Below are 20,304 nucleotides of genomic sequence, written 5' to 3' on the forward strand. Positions count from 1 at the left end.
CACTTGACATGTCCCGGGTTTGTGTGCACAGAGCTGCCTTTCTCCTTTATGACTGCTTCCCTGTGGCCTAGTTCACTGATCTCTACAAAAATATGTTGCTAGTACCCGCCCACAAAACTGCCACACAAACCTTTGGTAGCTGTTCACAGATCCTGAAGTTTAAACGCCTACTGTAAAAAATTAAAGAGCCACAGTACTGTGGTTGGAGTTTTAGCCAAATGTTTAATTCCACTGGAAACGCACATTTTAAAGCAGGAGACAGAGTACTCAATACAGCAGACAACTCACTGGAGTCTCGGGATCCATTGGGGTGTGAAGGGTACAGGATGGGTGTGTCGTGATTAGGGATTAATGTCAACAGTACTCACATAAAGTGCTGATAAATAACTTAAGTGTTACAAAATTGGGCAGTAAACAGGAAGTCGGAAGTGTCGCTGGCGGGCAGTGGTGTCTAGATGGCTGCAGGCTCCTGGTGGCCGCGGTGCACAGGCTCCAACTGGCCTAAGTCAGAGACATCGAGGCTGGCCTTGTACTTGGCCAGGATCTTCATGAGGGGCCGAAGCTTCAGCCACCACTGCTCTTTGGGAATTCTGTGCCTGTGGACAGGAGGCGGGAGGGGTGAATGCAGTGCCCATGACAGCAGCATCCCTCTGTCCTTGACTCCTGTCCTCCATTCCTTCTAACTGCAGTAAAGTTTAAACATGCAATGTCTCACTTACTCAAAGTCTGTCTCCTTCTTCAGCTCTGCCACAGGTTGGAAAACAAGGTTTCTTTTGCATATTCCCAGCACACAGATAGCATCATCAGTTATAAATTTTTTTCCTATAAAAGACAGAACAGTGACCTAAGAGTGGATACTGGATCATGCCGAGTGATCAGGTGAAATTGCCCCAGTGAGGACAGGAAAGGGGAGAGAGAAGGTTTGCTGATGGAAGGGAGCAGAGTCCTCACACCCTCCCGGAGCACAGGCCAGATTCCCAGGATCCCCTGGGGCTGTGAGGAGGCAGGCAGAGAACACCCTGTGAGTCCCCTTGAGGATGAGGAGGAGAGGCAGAGATGACAGGGTGCAAACGGAAAAAAGGTGGTGAATGCACATCCCACCCACCAAATAGTGAAAGAGGAGAATTGGCCTAAACTGTGGAAAGATTTCAGTTACATGCTGATAAAGTGTGTGCATGACTGCACCCACTGTGGGCAGGTGGGAATCATCCTTAGATGGCCTGCAGAAAGAAGGAAATAAACCCAAAACACAGGAACAAACAAAAGTAGAAGTTGATGTAGGAAACAAACTCAGTAGAAAAAACTCAAAGCCAGTTGGTTGAAGACTAAAAGTAGGTTGAAAATTTACATCACTGTGTTCGTATAAGTCAAACACTGAGAATAAAATTATGTACACCTATCTGGTAAGATCGATCAAGAAAGCCGAGGGCAGTAAAATACAGGCATTGGCACAAATAACCTAAACTTGGAATGAATGAGGACTAGAAATGCTGCCAGCATTAAAAAGAAAAGATGCTATGAAAAATTTTTTCATGTCAAATTTTTTGAAAATGTAGATGCATTTGGAAATTTCCTAGAAAATACAACAAAAGGGATTCAAGAAATAAACTCAAGTAGTTCTATAAACAGTAAAGAAATTCAGCAATGAGTCAGCTCTCCCTACAAAGAAATCGGTGTGGGGCCGGGGGACCTTTCATGGAGGTGGCAGGGAAGTTCTATCAAATATCCATGAATCAAAACATCTTACAGATTATTTCTCAGGCGGAGGTCCAGACTTCTTAGAAAGTTAGAACAAGCCATCCCCAGCCCCTGACGGGGATGTGATGAGCAGGAAATGGCCAAAGCAAAAAACCGACCAGGGAGGACAGAGAACACGCCCAGCTGTGGTNCAGCAATGAGTCAGCTCTCCCTACAAAGAAATCGGTGTGGGGCCGGGGGACCTTTCATGGAGGTGGCAGGGAAGTTCTATCAAATATCCATGAATCAAAACATCTTACAGATTATTTCTCAGGCGGAGGTCCAGACTTCTTAGAAAGTTAGAACAAGCCATCCCCAGCCCCTGACGGGGATGTGATGAGCAGGAAATGGCCAAAGCAAAAAGCCGACCAGCGAGGACGGAGAACACGCCCAGCTGTGTGGCTGGGAGGGGGGTGTCCACCAGGAAGGCAAAGCGGGCTCAGCACTAGGACACCCATTAAAGAAGACTTAAACGACCGTCTCATTTGGTGCAAAAAAGTATACAAGACCTTTCCATTACTGAAAAACCCTGAACTACAGGGTCCGGCAGAAGTAATGCCTGCGGACTATGGTTGGCAGGGTAATAATAATATGAGTGTAATAATTTATAGTTTTAATTTGAACATTTCACCTAAAACATCAAAGGGTGTGCTTGAGTGTGATGTCATTATGTTCCAGAATTACGTGCTTACAATTTTGTAATAAAAGATTTTGTAATAAAAAAACAGGCATTATCTGTGCCAGACTCTGTATATGTAATGAACAACAAATAACAAATAGAGGAAAGACTTCAGTGTGATGTTATAAGAGTTCACAGTCAACGGAGCGCTAAAGGCACTCCCTATCTGTTCAGGTCTAGAGAGGACAGGAGCTCTGCCACCACTACATCTATTCCGGATGTCCCTGGAGAGAGAGACACAAAAAGTTGTCATGGGAAAAAGTCAAAAGCTCACACACAGACTATAATGTCTGTGTGGGTGTAAAATCCAAAAGAGGAGATGGATCTACAAATAATTATTAGAATTAAGAATGTGAATAAAAAGTTGCTAATTGCAAGTCGACTTGGCAAAATTCTATTTCTTTTCTTTCTCAAGACCTTATTTTTAGAGAGAGGGGAAGGGAGGAATAAAGAGAGGGAGAGAAACACTGATTTGATAGAGAAACATTGATCAGTTGCCTCTTGCACATGCCCCAACCAGGGATTGAACCTGCTACCCAGGGAATCAAACCAGCAAACTTTCACTTTGTAGGACGATGCCCAAACAACTGAGCCACACCAGTCAGGGCAATTGTGGTTCTGTACATGAGCAGTAAGAAAAAAATTTAATACCACTTACAGTAATAAATTTTTTAAAGATCAAGGAGTCAGGAATAAACATACCAATAAATTTGCAAGATCTTTAAGGAAGACAGTGCTTTAATAAGACAACAAAAAGTCTAAAGTATATGGAGAGAGAGTCAATGTTTATTAGAAATTTTTTAAAATGTCATTTCTCTATCCAAATGACTTGTTGATAAAATACAATCCCCTCCAAAAAAATCCAACAGAATTTGCGGTGGACTTGGACAGTCTGATTTTACTGTTTCTAATGTCAAGAAAGGCCAAAACCTGCCACACTGGAAGGCCCAGGTAGCCTCCTCACTACCAGGTATCAGTAATTGTAAAGCTGGAATATTGGCAGTGATTGATAATTACATGCCCTCAAATGAACCAGAAAACCGAGAAGTAGTCCCGTATGTTTACAGATACCTGGTCTATGATGGAGATTACACTGCAGAGCGAGGAGAAAAGAATGGCTTTCTCAATAGATTGTATCCAAATAACTGATTTACCCACATGGTAGGAAATGAAAGGAGTCTTCAAACTTCGTATCAGCTCAAGTGAGTTAACGTGAAAGGAGAATAGTTTAGTAACCAAAAGCTCAAACCGTAAAGGAAAAAGTAAATTCGCTGCACTAAAATTAAGAGCACTCCATGCCCTGGCTGGTGTAGCTCAGTGAATTGAGCACCAGCTTGCAGACCAAAGCTTGCCAGTTCAATTCCCAGTCAGGGCACATGCCTGGGTTGTGGGTCAGGTCCCCAGTGGGGGGCGTGCAAGAGGCAACCAGTTGATGTTTCTCTAGCATATAGAAGTCTCTTTCGCTCCCTTTTTCCCTCCCTTCCCCCTCTCTAAAAAGTAGATAAATAAAATCTTTTAAAAATAAATAAAATTAAGAGCACTTCATTAAACAATGCCTTTGAGAAAGTGACAAGCCATGCACAGATTAGGGGAACAGGTGTCTGCAACGCAACTGACAAAAAATAACACAAATTTCCTATAAATAAAATATTAAAAAACACCTATAAAATACTATAAATATAACCATCACTTAGGAAAACAGTAAAAATAGCTTGACGGGTCCACAGAAGCAACAATGTTATATAAGCTGAAGAACCAGCCGTCTCAAAACTCCAATCAGACTGTGAGGCCCACAGCGTAGCAATAGTTCAACAGTGATGGAACAGATCAGTTCACCCGAAGGGGAAAGAGGGACTGGAGCACCCACAGCTGTTGTGAGACTAGTCTGGAGAACTAGCCAGAGGCCAATGTCCTGTCCCAGGGTCCACACGGCCCTGGGCACTGAAGCGCTACCTGCCAGCCAGACACCAGGACACTCGAGGCAAGGTCCCAACTGGCAGATGTCATAGTGGATGAGTATCAAGACAGCCGCCTCCCCAAACTTAACACCGCATCAACAATGCACCCTGTGCGTCCATTCACAGAAACCACAAAAACAAAACTGGACTAAGTAACATCCTGCAAGGTTTGGTCAGGCAATAAGCTCGAAGCAATGGGATGATGTATCACAATTCCGAGGTTCTGCTGGCGGGGAGTAAGTGTGGGAGAAGCACACAGTCACTAGTGAAGGAGGAAACAGTCTAGATATCTGCAATCCTTCCTTGCTTTCTCTAAAACAGAGTCATGAGTGAACCAGTGAGTAGCTCTTCAAGTATCTTAGGTAAAAGCCAATCCAAAGTGTCCCGTGTGGCAAAGAAAACGAGGAAAGATCATGTCTTAGGGTCCCGCAGAGGAACCCAATATGTGAACAGCCATCTTCTATTTTTTAAGACTGCCGTGTTCACTTGATACCTCCATCACTCATAAGCAAGAATAAAGCCCTTTGTATTAGTTAATAACCCTGAACATCAGAAATGGCAACTGCAGAGTTTGGTAGGAGTAAAACCATTTTGTCAGGTGCAGCCCAAGGCTGACCTTAAGCAGAGTGGAAACCGGCACCCAGCGCCTGGAGTGCAGACCCCTCGCCACCCAGGCCACCTCCCATGCATTCACTACTCAGTACCCTTGCCCTGAGCCTCCTTCAGTTTCGTGGTGATCCACTGCATGGCTCGGGCCGAGATTTTGGTTCCAAAGTTTCTGTCAAACGGGGAAGGTGCTCCACCCTGTTGGTTAGAAACAGAAATTAAAAATTACCATTATTTAACAAAATTCACATCAAAATTATAAATATGGGCTTTGAGGGGTTTTGCTTTGTTTTGTTTTTGCAAATTTTATCTCATATATAGTTGGAACCTGTCAAAAGTAAGCCCGGGGGCTTCTGCGGCCGGAGCTAAGCCTGTGAGGCGAGCATCACAGTGCTTCCATCACCTGGCAGGCTTCGTTATTGTAGCATCTCACTTTGGGATGCAGAAGGAGTTCCAGTTTCCTTTAAAATTCCAATCAACTCTGGGCCTTTCACAAAATACACACCTGCCCAGCAGTTCATCCCAGATTCAGGAGACTCGGGGACCCTCTGGAATGCACACTGGGCCAAGGCCAGAGTTCGGAAGACACAGGAGTGGTCAGCGGTGATGGGGCGAGGATGCACATGTGGCCAGGAGGTGGGACGTGTGGTTCAGACCCACCTCCTGTGTATAGAGCATATCCCGAGATTCCTTCCACCTCGTTCTGATTTTGGGCAAATCTCAAGTATCATTTGTTTGATATTCCAATTTGAATGATTATTTTGGGACCTGACAAAATGGTCCCAAATTAAATAAGATACCTAACTTGAATACACTTTTCCTATTTCCTGGTGCTACTATACAAAAGTTGAACATTTCCCTAAAGTGCTCATTTACCCAGAGATCACAATGGAATTCCGAAAGCTGGTGATATCTGGTATGACTTCTAAGTGGAACTATGAACGTAGTTCAGATGTCTTTCATCTTGGAATTTATCTATGAGTACACATTGTTTTTCCCACAATGGCTAACATAAGACCTCCATCTAAAAAGAAGCCGCATGAAGAACAGCCTCCCTTTCTTTTCTGTGGGACCCTGGGGGGCCACGCGGGAGGGATGCAATGCCGGGCCCCTACCTGCTGCATGTGGCCCAGCACGTTCTTCCTGCAGTCGAACACCCCTTTGCCTTCTTCTGAATAGAGCTGGTAGATGAAGTCAGTGGTATAGTTTTCACTGCAGCTCTCGTTCCTGAAACACAGAGAGCATCAGGCTCAGGGCGGGGGGGACACGTCGCCCGGCGTGCACTGACCTACCGGCCCACGTTCACCTGCGTCCCAATCCCGTGCATGGATCCCCACATTTTCTTCTCTTTATAAATGTCAGCAGCTTAATTAAAGAAGTGTCTTAGAGATATATATTTTTTAAATTACAAAGCAAAAATGAAAGTTTAGAGATTATCCTTTAGTTATTTAAGTACACACAAATTTTTTGTACACAGCACACAGTTACTCCGAGGCTTTGCCCCTCAGTGTTCAGAGTGAGGGTCCTGGTGGAGAAGCGATGGCTCCTTGCACTTTAGGGCATGAAATGGGTTCTGGCTGAGAAGCCAGGTCTTAAAGAACTCGAGAGAGCCTGGTACCTGAGCACGAGTCCTCTCTGAATGGTGGTCTTCATCTTCTCTGTCAGGTGCTCCACGTTGGCCTAGGAAGGAGTGTTCTGTTAGTCATGCGGGAGACTTATAAGCACCTACTGTGTGCCAGGCACCATGAGACCCTAAGAGCTGAACGTAGCAGCAGCTCTCGGACTTTACATTGTGGTGGCGAGGACAACAGAAAATACAGCAGGGTACAGGGCCAGTGGTGAGGATGACAAGTTTGTGTTACTGGGCGTATTTGGTGAGTGCAACGTAGCTTCCATGGGAAACACTTTCCAAAATAAATAGGTTTCCACCCAAAAACATTAATCTATATATTCTGTGTCTGTGCCTAAAGCTTATAAATTTACCTATTGCTTCTTACCTACTTTCATGACAATACTTCTTATCTCAGAGGGAAATATCTGTCACCTCACTTTATATGGACTTTCATATACACAAGTGCCTAACAAGCATTTTCAGGCCAAGAGAAATTTTTATAGACTCAAATCTGTGCACAGATTCTGTAAGAAAAGGAATACTTGAGATTTCGAAAATATGCAAAAAAAAAAGGAGACACTTACACATAAACAAATCCCAGTTGTAATTACATTCACCAAGCACCTGCTACGGGCTGGGCGCTGCAGTGGGCTGGCGGGCACAAGCCCAAGGCAGGTGTTTGAAGTACAAACATTGAATTCAATATTGTAGAGAAATTCATGGGTCAAGATAAAGAAATGACAGATAAGTAAAAACATCAAGTATCTCTCGACTTGACTTACTTGGTTCAGAAACATGACAAAATCATAACTTCTACAAAGTTATGTTTTATTTATGTGCTGTGTATTCAGTTGTGTTTTACCGGCTGATGCCTGTCCTGAACAGGCTGACCGCCAATCCGTGCCTGGGCTGAGCGACCCAACTAACCTGGGCTTGCCCAACTAGCCCTCCACCTAAAAAGCTGGGGCACCGGAGAAACCCTTATCGGTTTGGAAGAATAGGCATCATGATGTTAAGATTTTAAAAAGCAGTGACACCCGAGTGAACCCTCACGTCAGCCCCAATGCGGAATGAGAGTGTGGAGGGCATGTCCGTGCGGACCCATCGACTCTAACATGGCCCCACTCTGGCAGCGGGGCTGAGAGTGAGGAGGCTGTGTGTGTGAGGGTGTGAACCTGAAACTGCTCTAAAAATCCTAAACCTACTAATTTGAAAAAAAATTAAAAATAAGCCCACTGCTGTGTCCCCAGTGGGTGTGCATGGCAGTGGGGGGCTGGGGGGCATGCCACGCATTCCCTCGTTTAATCCTGCATTCATGGTGGACAGAGCTGCTTGTCCTGGGCGGCCTCGGGGCTCCAGGAAGGGTGTTCAACTACCACCAACCTTCCTACACTCGGACTGCAGGGCACCTGAGGCCTCTGGAGCCCGAGTGCCCATCCCATGAAACACTAGATGCCCTTGTTAAATGGCTGATGACCCACCTAAGGGAATACTGCTCAGTGGACGAAACAGGGTAGGAGACAAAGTCGTATAAGCCTGGGTGAAGAGAGAAAGCTGCCCTGAGCGGTGTGCTCACACTGACACTGGGCACAAGGCCCCAGCACCTGTGTCAGCGCATCTGCCCATGACCTGGATTTGAGGCGGTGGGTCACTGGAAGTGCCTAAACCTAGAATACCTTATGACACCATCAAAAACAAACGAGAGGGTTAGGCAGCAGCACTGAAGGACTTGATGAGCACGCCGACGCACCTGCAGGTCCCTGATGTCAAAGGGCTCCTCGAAGATATAGGCAGCATCGGCACCGGCCGCCAGGCCCCCCATGTTAGCCAGGTAGCCGCAGTAGCCGCCCATGGTCTCGATGATGAACACGCGGCGCTTGGTCCCACTGGCCGACTGCTTGATGCGGTCACAGGTCTGGCCACAGAGAAGGACACAGGTCATTCCAATGCATGGCCAGCCAGTGCTGGGACAACAGCAACCAAGAGCCCAGCAGGTTGTGAGTGTGCGGCCCTGGGTGTCACACCCAGCCACATGCACAGGGGCAGAGAGGGTTGGCCTTGGCCCTGACCTTAGCCACTGGGAAATTCTATTTTGGTTTTCTTCTAAAAGGCTCCCAGTGACCTTGGGTTTGGTCACCCTTAAGCTATCTCTGCATGTCACCCATCAAGCTATCCCATGATGCGCTCACATCAGGGCCCCTCTACTGAGCTGGACAGTGGCTCCTAGACAAAGGCCCCATGAATCTTCCAGACATGCACAGCAGCCTACTAAGGAGATGTCGGCCATCACCCTCGTCAGGACACAAAGAAACCCACACACTGCCGTCCAGGCTGCTGCCCTCTCTTCTCAAGTCCTACAAAGCCTCTCCCAGCTCTGTGAAGTGCTCTGATGCCGCCCTTGCCTTGCTCAGCCTTGAATAACTTCACCTCCTTCCTCAAGTACATCAAAGCCTTTCTATGGGTCCCTGGGGCCTGCCCACTCCCCCAACAGCCCCAGCGCTGTCCTGCACCGGTACAGCATACCCCAGACCTCCGCAGGGCCCTAATATGCACTTCCCATGGTGGGCTGGACAGTAGCCCCCAAAGACACCCAGAGGGAGGCCTGACCCAGGGACAGATGGAGCAAGATGCTGCCTGCAGATCTTGCAAATGAGCAAGGGCCCAGCAGCCAAGCATACAACAAGGCAGGTCTAGGAGCCGGAAAAGCAGAGCAGTTTCTTCCAGAGCCGACAGAGGGCGACAGACTGCCGATATTGACCTCTGCCCAGTGAAATCACCTCCAAAGTCCAGCAGCAAAGGAACTAGTGCAGGCCCCTTCCTGCCTTGTCACCATGACACAGACTTAAGTGTCATTTCCTCAGAAAAACCACCTGATGGCTGGGACAGGACAGCTCCCTTTGTAGGGGCTCCACCGACACTTTGTGATCTTTCTTCGCAGAAACAGCCCCAACCCATCTTCCTGAAACTCTCGTGTCATTATTTGATTTGGGGTGTCTCCCTCACTAGCCACAGGTTGGGCTCACATTCAGCCGTGCCTGGAACACAGGTGGCATTCAATAAATATATGGCCGTGAATGAAGTAACCGCATCCTGCCCTCCCATCAGCCAGAAAAGGCTGTGGCATGGGACCCCCTGCACTAAGCAGTCCTGCATAGAGGACTGCTGTGAATCACAGGGGCAGGGGAGTGGTGGGCCGGAGACCAGGGCTCATGCGTCTGTAGGGGCAAGAAGAGAAGGCTCATGCACAAACCCGCAACATCGATTCAGAGACTTTCACTTGAGCACTTGGGGCCACGTGTGAGAGCATTTTTATTTTCACACACAGGGCCAACTGCGGCCACTGCTAACTAGGCTTTTGATTTCTTGGATGGAGGTTCACCCTTCCCTAATAATTAGATTGATTTATTCTAAATTCAGCATGTGCTTTAGCTGGTGAGCCCCTCTGCAATCTATAGCAGGTGACGTGGCAGGAAACAGACACCACTGTGGGCAATCTTTGCCTCCCCCAGTTCTGCTGTGGGTGGGGGGATGGAACTAGACAGGCACCTGAAGACCCCTGACTGCTGCAGGGCCAGGCATGGAACTCCGGGGGGCTTGGGTGGGTGGTTGTGCTGGGTCTCTGATGCGGCATTCTGGGGCTTACACTGTTCTGCACAGTCTCTCTCTCAGAAGAATTCTTGGGGCAGGGGGGACAGGACACAGCTGCACACAAGGGCAGGATTCCCAGGTACCCCCAGAGCTGTAGAGTCATGGGGCTGTCCCCAGCAGGTCACCTAAGGTGGAGATTATTGTCACCAGTGCAGAACATAGCGTTAGAACCTCTGAATGACCGAAGAACATGCTAACAAAGCAGCTCTCCCTTGAGGCCAATGTGAATGCACACATCTCTGAGCACCAGCCCTGCAATGAGGGGGTCAGGAGCCTGAGTGGCCCTGACTACTGAGCCAAGGCCTCAGTCCCCTGTGAGTTACTGAGTGTCAGAGCAGGGACCACTGGCTGGCGCCCTCAGCCTCTGCTGGAGACTTAGGCATGCATTCCTAACTTCTCCTTCATCACCTTGGTTGTGCCTGAGGGTGCGAATTCCTTTCTTCTATAAATAGGACTTCCTTTCAACCTGTCTAACTCAGTTACTAAAAGCAGTACTAGCAAGTGAGAGGCCACAGCAGCACATGTGCCCCTGCCCCTAGCTGGTGGCACATGGTGAGGAGGGGCTCTGACTATGGGTGAGAGGAAGGGAGAAAGGAGGGCAGATGCCCCTGCTTGGCCTGGACCCCCTGCCGGCCCTACTGGTTCTGTTCACAGTGAGGATGCCCCCCCATGAACACTCGCGTCCTCCAGTGGCTGGCAGGTGATTCTTTGAAAAAAATCTTTGGACATTTTCTCACTGGAGGAAAAACCTCAAGTGACAGTTCTAATGCTGCTAATTTTTTTGCCAAACTGGTGTTTTAAATATATAAGTCGAACGTGAAAAGATAAAGTGGCGATGAGAACGGTGTGAAATTAGAAAAAAGCCTGTGGACTTGCGGAGACACGGTCAGTCTGGCCCTGTTAACATGCTAGGAGGTCAGGAGGTCAGCCTCCCATGACTCGTGTTCCCAGGACGTGGACCTAGGCTGAGCGAGGGCTGGACCTGGTTGGCCAGGGCCAGGAGAGGCGCCGCCCACCCTGGCAGAGCTCAAACCAATGGGGTGACATGCCAGGTGCAAGCCAAGGGCAGAAGTGGAATGAGCAAGTGGGAAATGCTGACCATGAGTGCAGAGGCTTGAAGGGGGACATTTGGAACCTACAGCACCCAGTGGCTGGTGGCTGCTTTAAGGGTCTATGACTGCATTTTACCTTCAAGAAGCAGAACTACAAGAAAGTACAGTGTGGGGCCCACGGGAGCCTCCAACTTGGAACAAGGCCATCGCCCCACTGGGAGGCTGAGAGCAGGCCCACCCCCAGCCAGTGACCTCACTGGGAGAAGGGATGAGAAACTCAGTTGTGGCCACCAGTTTAAGGGCAAGAAACTCAGGCAAGTGGGCCTGGAGACAGCCTTTCCTGGCCTCTCCCTGTATCCTCATCCAACACAAACAACAGACTTAGGCCGAAACGGCAGACTTCTGGGGGCCTGTGCCACTCTGAAAGGAGACCTCTGCGACCCAGTCAGGGCTTTGCAGGGGCCGTGCCTGACTAACAGAGGTTCTGAGTCTCTGCTGGGCTCTCTCTGGGACGGCCCCCTGCTGGGCCACCTTTCCCTTCCCTGCGTGGGGAGGGCCAAGCCCCACAGCAGAGGCCTCAGGCCCACTCACTGACCACACAGACATGACAACGACCAGAGCCTGGCGCTGAGTGGAAACCAGGTGGGTTGGTGGCTCAGAGAAAGGTGTCAGCTTCCGTGATGGAACAGGGATGCCAGCCCAGGCGCAGGGCCTGCCAGGCCTCTGACCTCCAGGAGAACACTGTTTTGACCTCTGAAGCTCTGCCTACTTCACAAGGAAAGATGCCTCCTGCTCTTCTGGAATGTTCCTCACCCATCACCTAACCCTGTCGCATGACCTTGACTTGCCCTGAGATCTTTAACAGAACTTGCTTCTGGCCATCACCTCGGGTACCAGCACAGGCCCGAGGGGTTTTAGGCTTCTCATCCAAGTAGGACAGAAGCTGGGAAAAACTACCGTGTCATGGAAAGTGTGATATAATCGCCCACTAATGGGGGAAAAAAAGGAGTAATAATAAATCTGGCTCATTCATTCTGGATGGTTGGCCAGTTTCCCCAGCGGAGGAGAGAAAGACCATCCAAGTTCATCCTGTGAGCTGTGCTGCTGGGGCAGGAGAAACACCTGGGAAGGCAGACACAAGGGGATGTCCTTACCTCTACAACCGCGTTTAGGGCAGTGTCACAGCCCACAGACAGCTCTGTGCCAGGGATATTGTTGCTAATGTTGACAGGCAGGACGCAAATGGGGATGCAAAGCTCCTGGTGGTCGCCCCGTGCCTGGGCAAACATGACCGCGCTCTGGAAAGCCTGAAGCAGCAGTGTGGGCGGTCAGCAGGTGTCTGGCTCTTCACCTGCCATTAGCAGGCAGGCCGAGCTCCTCTGAGCGTGTCAGCAGGGAGAGAAAGCTGCAAGCTAGTGCTGTGCAGGGGCAGGGTGACCTGATGGGGCCCGGCCTGAGGGCCCAGACTCAGAACTTTAGGCCTTGGTGTGGGGATTGCCAGGGTAGGGGGCGTGGGTGTGGGCCTCAACGGGGCGCTCACCACCCAGCACAAGGGGACGTAAGCAGGAGGCAGCAAAGCAGGGCCGGAAGCGGCATCGAGGTTAGTGATGGCTGAACAGCTGGCCTTTCTCGGCTCTCCAAGGTGAGGCAAGCCAATTAGGTGAAGAATCTAAGGGCCACCCAATCTGGTGACCTTTTGCAGTAAGTAGAGCGAGGGTCTGCCTGCTAGGACTCTACAAATAACCCCACATTAGTGATGCGGCCACCACGTGGCCCCGCTGGAGACCCACAGTCACATGCCTGGGAGGCTCTGCTCTGTGCTAGGAGGAGCCCCTCCCCGCATGCCCCTTTGCAAAGCAGCGCGGAGGAGACCGGGCCCCAAGTTGCTTTGGAACCCCACGGTGAAACTGTTCGGCTCTGATGTCAAAAAAGCCAGCTGTTCTTGGGGACATGGCAGAGATGCAGCTCGCCTGCCTCGAGTGTTAAAGTAACTCATTAGGACACAGGCCCACTCTCCACCATCCTCAAGCCCATGAAGCTCTAAGCATAGCCACAGTTTGGTGGACACCTGTGGGCAAATAGGCCCAGGTACGGTCTTTCTTTATCCCACTAATGTGACCACTGTGCACCCTGCTGCAGGAAGGTCACGTGGAAGGCGGGCTGGGACCCAGGCCTCCTGGCAGGGTGGCTGCCCCCGCCGTCCATCGGGTTCCAGGGCACCTGGGGCCTGAGTGTGTGTGGGTGGTGGACGGACAGTCGGTTAGTCCAGGGAGCCAAGAAGAAGATGAGGAGGGGTCACTCACCTGCCTGACACCTCTGTACCTCTGCCACATGCCGTTCACCCCACCCATGTCCTGCCTCAGGGTCCAAGTGGAGACATGTCACCATGTCATGAAGTGACACTGGAACTGTCCACCTGAGAAAGACTGGGTGGATCTATAGGGGACAGATCTGGTTTCCAATCTGTTCCACCGTAAACTGGGCTGACAGCAGGGCAGTGACCCTGGCCACTCGTGTCTTCCTAGTACTCAGAGTCCTGCACACGGCACTGTGATCTGACTAGATGGCGTCTAGTTCTGGGGTGTGGACATCATCCACTGAAAGCAACTCCAAATGCCTGCTCTGCCCTGGATGCCCCTCACCTCCCTGACGCCGTAAGTGCACTGGGACCTGCTTCCCGCACAGCGCCTGTGAGCTAAGTGTTGGCAAGAGCGAATGACTGAAGGGCGACGACCAAACAGGCAAAGACATGAGAGCTGCTTGCCTGAGACTATGCCAGTGTTCCTCACCCTCAGCACCTTTGATATTCTGGACCAATGGCTCTTTATTTGGGGTGTGTCCTTACATCATGGGGGCTCCACCCACCAGATGCCAGAGGCACCAACCTTGAACAGTTTTGAGGACCAAAAATGTCCCTAGACATAGTAGATGTCCCTGGAGGCAAAACTGCCACCAGGTGAGAACCCCCCAGCTCCCTGACCAGAAGGAGCCGTTGGTAGTGGAGATGCCTGGGTCTGTACCCCGAGTGTTTCCAGGGCCAAGCTGTTGGCACTACTGCAGTCAGGGCACCAGGACATAGGCCTGCAGGCGACCTGTCTGGGAAAGAGCAGCTGAGCAAGGTGGACCCACTGGTGTCGCACTTGCTCTGGCCTGGGATCCCCAAGGGCTTCCTGGCTCCTCCACGCGGACCAGGAGGGATGCAAAGCACTGTGTCTCACTGGCCCAGGCTCCTGCCGCCAGCACATGCCCTTTCCCTCTCATGGCTGCTAGCCCAGCCAAGTTCTGACCTGAATCTCAACCTCCTGAGAAGCGCTCAACTTTGTTTTGGCTTGAAAAGACAGAACTCTGGAAGAAAGAGCAGTGTCTACACACCGCACGCATACCTCACTCCCTGCAGCCTCAGGGGACATGGGACAGGCCCACAAGGAGGTCCCCCTAACTTCCCACTGTCCCAGACCACCAACCAGAACCAGAACCACGGCACCGCCAAGACCACCTATCTCACCTAGAAAATGTGGTGTGAACTATCACCAACAGAAAACCACCAGTGGAAAACCACCACCATCACGAGTGGTTACATTGTCTTCCAGAAACCGAATGAATACAGCACCGAATTTAAAAGGCCAAGCAATAAACCTCAAAGACTCCTTCCCAAAGGAAGCAAGATGGGTAATTTGGAACATCTTTCCTGTATACTTTAGTTTCCAAATTTTCATCAACACATGTATAATTATTAGGTCTTTATAATCTTGGAAAAAATATCTGTAGCTAAGGAGCCTGGAATTCCACAGTGGGAGAGTCCTGTCTCCGTGCCTGAAAGCCTGTATCAGACACCGAGAGGAATAAATGGCCATGACAGGACCTGCATGACACCTTCCAAAGCCCCCCTTCCCCACCTCCCCGCCATCCCCCACCCCACCAGGGTTCCGTTTTGATAACAGTTAAGAAAAATGAACTTCCGGCTGCTTTTACTGCAAGCTCCGCATAATCAGATCCAAAACCCAACAAAAGCAAAGAAAAGAGCGATACAAGCAAAGATGAAGTTCATTTTGCGACAGACAGGACCTTGCCATTCACACTTGAAGATCCATCGGGGGAGGAGTTAGTCCGGAGCAGGGAAAGCGGGGATGACAGTCACAGGGCGGCAGGAACAGTGCCATCAAGCGGTTAGGGGTGCACACAGCATGGGCCTCCAGTGCGGGGACACAGCAACACGGGACATGGCTTTTTAGTAAAAAAAAGTTTAGCAGAAAGTTTAGGAAGCTCAGAAAACAACAAACAAGCAGTAAGCATTACTTACCATTGACTTTTATTTTAAAAGCATTTTTTTTTATTTACCAGCACTGGAAACAAAACTGATGCCATAGGCTTGAGGAAAAGTCATCTTAGAAAATCATTTATAAGATCTAGGTCTCAGAAGGAAAATAAAACTTCAGAATTATCTGCAAAAATTTAAGAGCCAAATTTTAAAAAATGCATCCTGTGTTAGGTACTGATCTGCAAACTCCCACGTGGTTTCCCAAGTGTGACTTGCAAATACGATGCGTTTCTTGGCTACTGCCATTCAGCAAAGAGAAAACACAGCCCTCACACAGCACCAAGGGTGCACAGGTGTGATTTAACGGCCCCGGTCTACAAGGGACAATGATGCTGGCGGGCTCAGCCAGAAGAGTGACGGACACTAAAAGTGGATTCAGGTGGATGAATAAAATTACTAAATATTTAGCTCAGGTTCCGTCCTTAAACACCACAGCAGGGCCGTTGAACCCAGGACTCATCCCAGCAAGGCGACAGAGGCTAGAAGTAAATTTGACTCAGCCCCTCCACCAAAAACCCACAGAACTAAATTTAATGATTATCCAAATCACAAAACAGTGTGACCCATGAGGACCTGAGCGCCTGATGCTCACAGTCACCGCGGGACATGTCACCCTGGCACAGGAAAAGAAGAGGAATGAAAGTTTGGGAGCTGGAGCAGAGACACTCAGACTTTTTAAAAATGCTTTTGTGGGAACAAACCACCACCCTGGCTCAGGTGTCCAGTGTGCTGGTAGATAAAAATGGGCTGGGCGCCCTCGGTTAGCGCCGCTCCGTCAGCCTGCTTTGCTGCCACACAGACTTACGTCGGTGATGGTGTTCAGGGCGGTGTCGGCACCGATGCTGAAATCGGACCCCGGCACATTGTTCGACACGGTGGCGGGAACCATAACCATAGGGACACAGAGCTCCTCGTGTTTCCCCCGGGCGGCAGAGAGTTCCAGCAGTCCCAGGTAGGCCTATGGGACAAGCGTGTACGGTTGGGGGGAGGGGAGGCAGCAGGGGGGCACCAACAAAGCTGCTGCAAAGTCAAGGTGGACACACGTTAATGCCACAACAGGGGGAGCAGTTTTTGAAGCACTAAGGGGCCCATGGGATATCATCACGTAGATGCAAGACTAAGTGTCTCATTAACAAGCCGAGTGGTCTGAGACTCTTGCATTTTCTTGAGAGGAAATCATAAGGTTTTCATGCTACTGATCTTGGTTGAATAGAAAAAAAATTAACGTCTACAGCCCAATATGGGATTAAAAACATTATCTGGCCATATAACTTCCTTCATCTCTGAATAGTAAATGGGCTTCAAATTCAAGAGAGGGAATCACACCCTGGCTGGTGTAGTTTAGTGGATTGAGCACAGGCCTGTGAACCAGAGGATCGAGGTTCAATTCCCAGTCAGGGCACATGCCTGGGTTGCAGGCCAGTTCCCAGCAGGGGACGCAGGAGAGGCAACCATACATTGATATTTCTCCCCCTCTCTCCTTCCCTTCCCCTCTAAAGATAAATAAATAAAATCTTTTAAAAAAAGAGAGGTAATTATTTCTTCAGATTTGGGAAACACTGTAACTCACTGAACTGCTGAGCCCTGGTCACGGAGACAAGTGTCACTTCCCTGCAGCAGGGTCTCGTCATCGGTTATGCTCTGCATCACAGCTGTCCAGCGGCAGTTGGGTCTGGGGCTCTGTGACCCCAGTTCGCAAGGAGCTTGGTGGAGCCAGCACAGGCCACACCACTGAAGCCTACAGCATGGATGAACCAACCAGAGAACAGCGACAGTGACGTACCTCAAACCCCCCGATGATCAGCAGCGCACTGATGCTGTGCGTGCGCATCTGTGCCGCAATTTCCTCCAGGTACTTCCCCGGGAGTGTCCTAAAAATAGTTTAAGAGACAGGAGGTCAGACGGGCCTCACGCGGCAGACGAACCACCCACATCACCCACGTCTGTGGCGGAGCTGGGTGGCACTGAGCTCAGGGAGGTCTGCCCCCTCCTCCCCGTGGCTGATGGACAGTAGTGCCAGGGACCACCCACAATGGGAGTGGCCAGGGATCAAGTCCCAAAGGAGTGTAGTTTCAACAGAAGCAGGGAGAAAGCATTCCAGTTCTCCAACACCTTCACTTTAAAGGAATCCTGCAGACTCTTCAGTTAAAAAAAAAAAAAGAACCACAATAACTTGCAAATATTCACAACAAATATTTAAATGGAAACATCCAGTTTGTGCTTGATCCAACCTAGTCTTTAAAGTCACACCCACTCCTACTTGCTGTTTTACCGCCTATTTCAAGCATAGCCAACAAGTGAAATCAGACAAATGTTAGCTCCGAGGGCAACCTGACGGCCACCCGACCATCTGACATGCAGACTGGAGGAAGCTGAGTGTTCGCACTGTTGGTAGACTCACAAGAAGCCATGGGGCGAACATACTCAGGCCGTCAGAGCACGCAGTAGGCATGACATCAACCACAAGGTCCCTCCCAGCATCTGGAGGAAAGCTCTCGAAGCATCGTCAGGAGCTCCTGCCAGCTCCCCCGGAGCTATGCCGGGGCGGCACAACAGAGCAAACGGTGCCGGAGGCTGCAGGGGCTGCTTCTGATCAGGGCTTCACTGCCCGGATCACCAACAATGCGGGCCCTCGGGGGCACGGGGCAGCAGTCGCTGGGGGGAACCAGCCCTGTGGACCAGGCCAGCAGCTAGGACACAAGTGCCCTGGTTTCAAAGCAAAATGGAGGGTGGGGCAGTTTCTGCGGGACAGTGAGCTGAGCCTCACAGGGGACCCAACGTTTACTAGACTTCCACACCAATTATTTTCCTTCCATATTAAATGTGATGAATATTCACTTGCACTCCGGAGACTGAAGATGAGAAGACTCAAACCTAATACTAAATAACAGCGCCTGGTTAAAACGCATATCCCACCCCCACTATGCTGGAAACCGGAAGCTCTCCGTGAGTCAGAAAGCTGCGTTCTGCTGAGAATCCCGCGGGTCACACCTCGGGCAGTGGGAACTGGCCCCCAGCACCCGTGCGACTCAGGCCTGTTCCCACCGACAGTAAGCCCCTGTCAAATCTGCTCTAAGTCTGATCCGCACAGCACCGTACCCATGGCTCAGGGATGTCACTCATCTGCATCCCCTCCAATGAGCTGGAGGATTTCTCCTCACCTTCTGATTCTCCAAGTCAACGGAGAGATGAGGTTTGGGGAGGAAATAGCGCATCACCTTGCAAGGGCGCAGTTCAGCCTCGGACCCTAACCTAACCCGGGTGGGGCCAGGATGTGAGCCAGGGGCACCCTCCTTTGGGACCCTTTACAGCCTGGGCACCAGCTACTCCTCTAGAATACGACCTGTCTTCCTCCTCAAAGCTGTCAGAGTCAAGGAAGGAAATTACCGCTTTGTCCCAAGAATGGAGCCCCCTTGTCCGGTCCAGCCTCCGACATCCGACCAGCCGATTTCTTTTATCTAAAGTGCAAACAGGGAATGAGATGGCTCACGTGAGAAAGGGAGGCAATCGCAACTATTATAAACAGCTCAGAGGCCAGGACCGCCGAAAGCTGCCTGAGGGCAGGGTTCATGTGCGGTAGGAAACGGCTTCCATCACGCACCGAGGCCGGCAAGGCACAAACTGGGTGCTAAGGTCCAACCACCAGACAGAGAGCCCCCTGCCTGCGTCTCTGCCTCTTAGTCCCTGGTCAGCAGAAGAGATGAATTCTTTAGTTGGCCAAACTCCACAATGGGGAATTAAAGTAAAAATTAACACTATTATTTTTTTAATTGACATAAGGTTAAAAGAAAACTTCTTTAATTAAAATTAAAAAACCTATAAGGATAGATGGTGCCAGCTAGGTGTGTGCACCCACCCCTCCGAATGCCTCAGTCCCCTGGGCTAGGGCCCCCTCTCACCTCCTAACAGCAAAGCCCGCCCTTTTCACAGCCCAGAGACCTCTCTACGGCATAGTTTGGAATACCATCTGTAACCCCATGCCCCTCAAATCTGCAACTTTAGCCTGTGCATCATGACCCAGAACACAGTCTCTATCTGCTCCCTGGACACCTCCCCTAAGATGGCCATCAGACACCCTACTTAACGACTTGGAATCTCAGCATCTCATTTCCGCGTGTCCATCAGCTGCAACTCAGGCCACACGCAGCCCCTTCTCGTCCTTTATCACCTCCTCCTTTTCACCCCTGTGCACATTGGGTGACCACATTCTATTGTCTCTGCCTTCAAATACATCCAAGACCCTAGAAGATGTCTCGCCAACTCCACTGTTGGCAGACTGGACCAACCCGCCTGTGTTCGTACAGAAGGCCCCTGACGAGTGTCCTGCGTCCCACTTCTGCCCTTGGAGGTCTATATGTGCTAGACCCCTGCTCATACCCTGTCTTCTCAGAATGAAAGTCAGACTCCCCACAATTCCTATGAAGGACCTGCCCTGTCTCCTCCCCTGCCCCATGCCCTGCTGCAGTTATACCAGCCCCTCCCATCTCTGAACACCCTAGGCCTTTGCCCGGTCCCTTGTCTGCCTGGAACAGCATCTCAATGTCCCTGCAGGCCACTCACTCAGCCCTTTGACCTTGGGTCTGAAATGCCCTCCCAGTATCTGCCTTTAGCGTCTCAGTGCAGAACTCCCCCACTCAGGGCTCGCCGGCACAGGGCATGTCCTCATATACTTTACAGTTCATCAATTTTTAACT

The 20,304-nt window shown here is 50.2% G+C and overlaps 1 protein-coding gene across 1 annotated transcript in view; it reads right to left on the bottom strand.

Moving 5' to 3' along the window:
* Nucleotides 1-202: 202 nt before the first annotated feature.
* Nucleotides 203-20,304, bottom strand: part of PFKP (phosphofructokinase, platelet) — a 55,276-nt gene continuing 35,174 nt past the window's right edge. Inside the window, exons 14-22 of the mRNA XM_037031858.1 lie at nucleotides 18,998-19,068; nucleotides 17,394-17,481; nucleotides 16,416-16,568; nucleotides 8,343-8,507; nucleotides 6,599-6,660; nucleotides 6,096-6,207; nucleotides 5,079-5,178; nucleotides 720-822; nucleotides 203-596 (exon numbers count right to left, since the gene is read on the bottom strand). Coding sequence (XP_036887753.1) covers nucleotides 452-596; nucleotides 720-822; nucleotides 5,079-5,178; nucleotides 6,096-6,207; nucleotides 6,599-6,660; nucleotides 8,343-8,507; nucleotides 16,416-16,568; nucleotides 17,394-17,481; nucleotides 18,998-19,068 — 999 coding nt within the window. The 3' untranslated portion in view covers nucleotides 203-451. The remainder of the gene's footprint in view (nucleotides 597-719; nucleotides 823-5,078; nucleotides 5,179-6,095; nucleotides 6,208-6,598; nucleotides 6,661-8,342; nucleotides 8,508-16,415; nucleotides 16,569-17,393; nucleotides 17,482-18,997; nucleotides 19,069-20,304) is intronic.

This window comes from Sturnira hondurensis, unplaced genomic scaffold (assembly GCF_014824575.4).
Source record: "Sturnira hondurensis isolate 20B ecotype Veracruz unplaced genomic scaffold, ASM1482457v3 Scaffold0021214, whole genome shotgun sequence".
NCBI lineage: Eukaryota > Metazoa > Chordata > Mammalia > Chiroptera > Phyllostomidae > Sturnira > Sturnira hondurensis.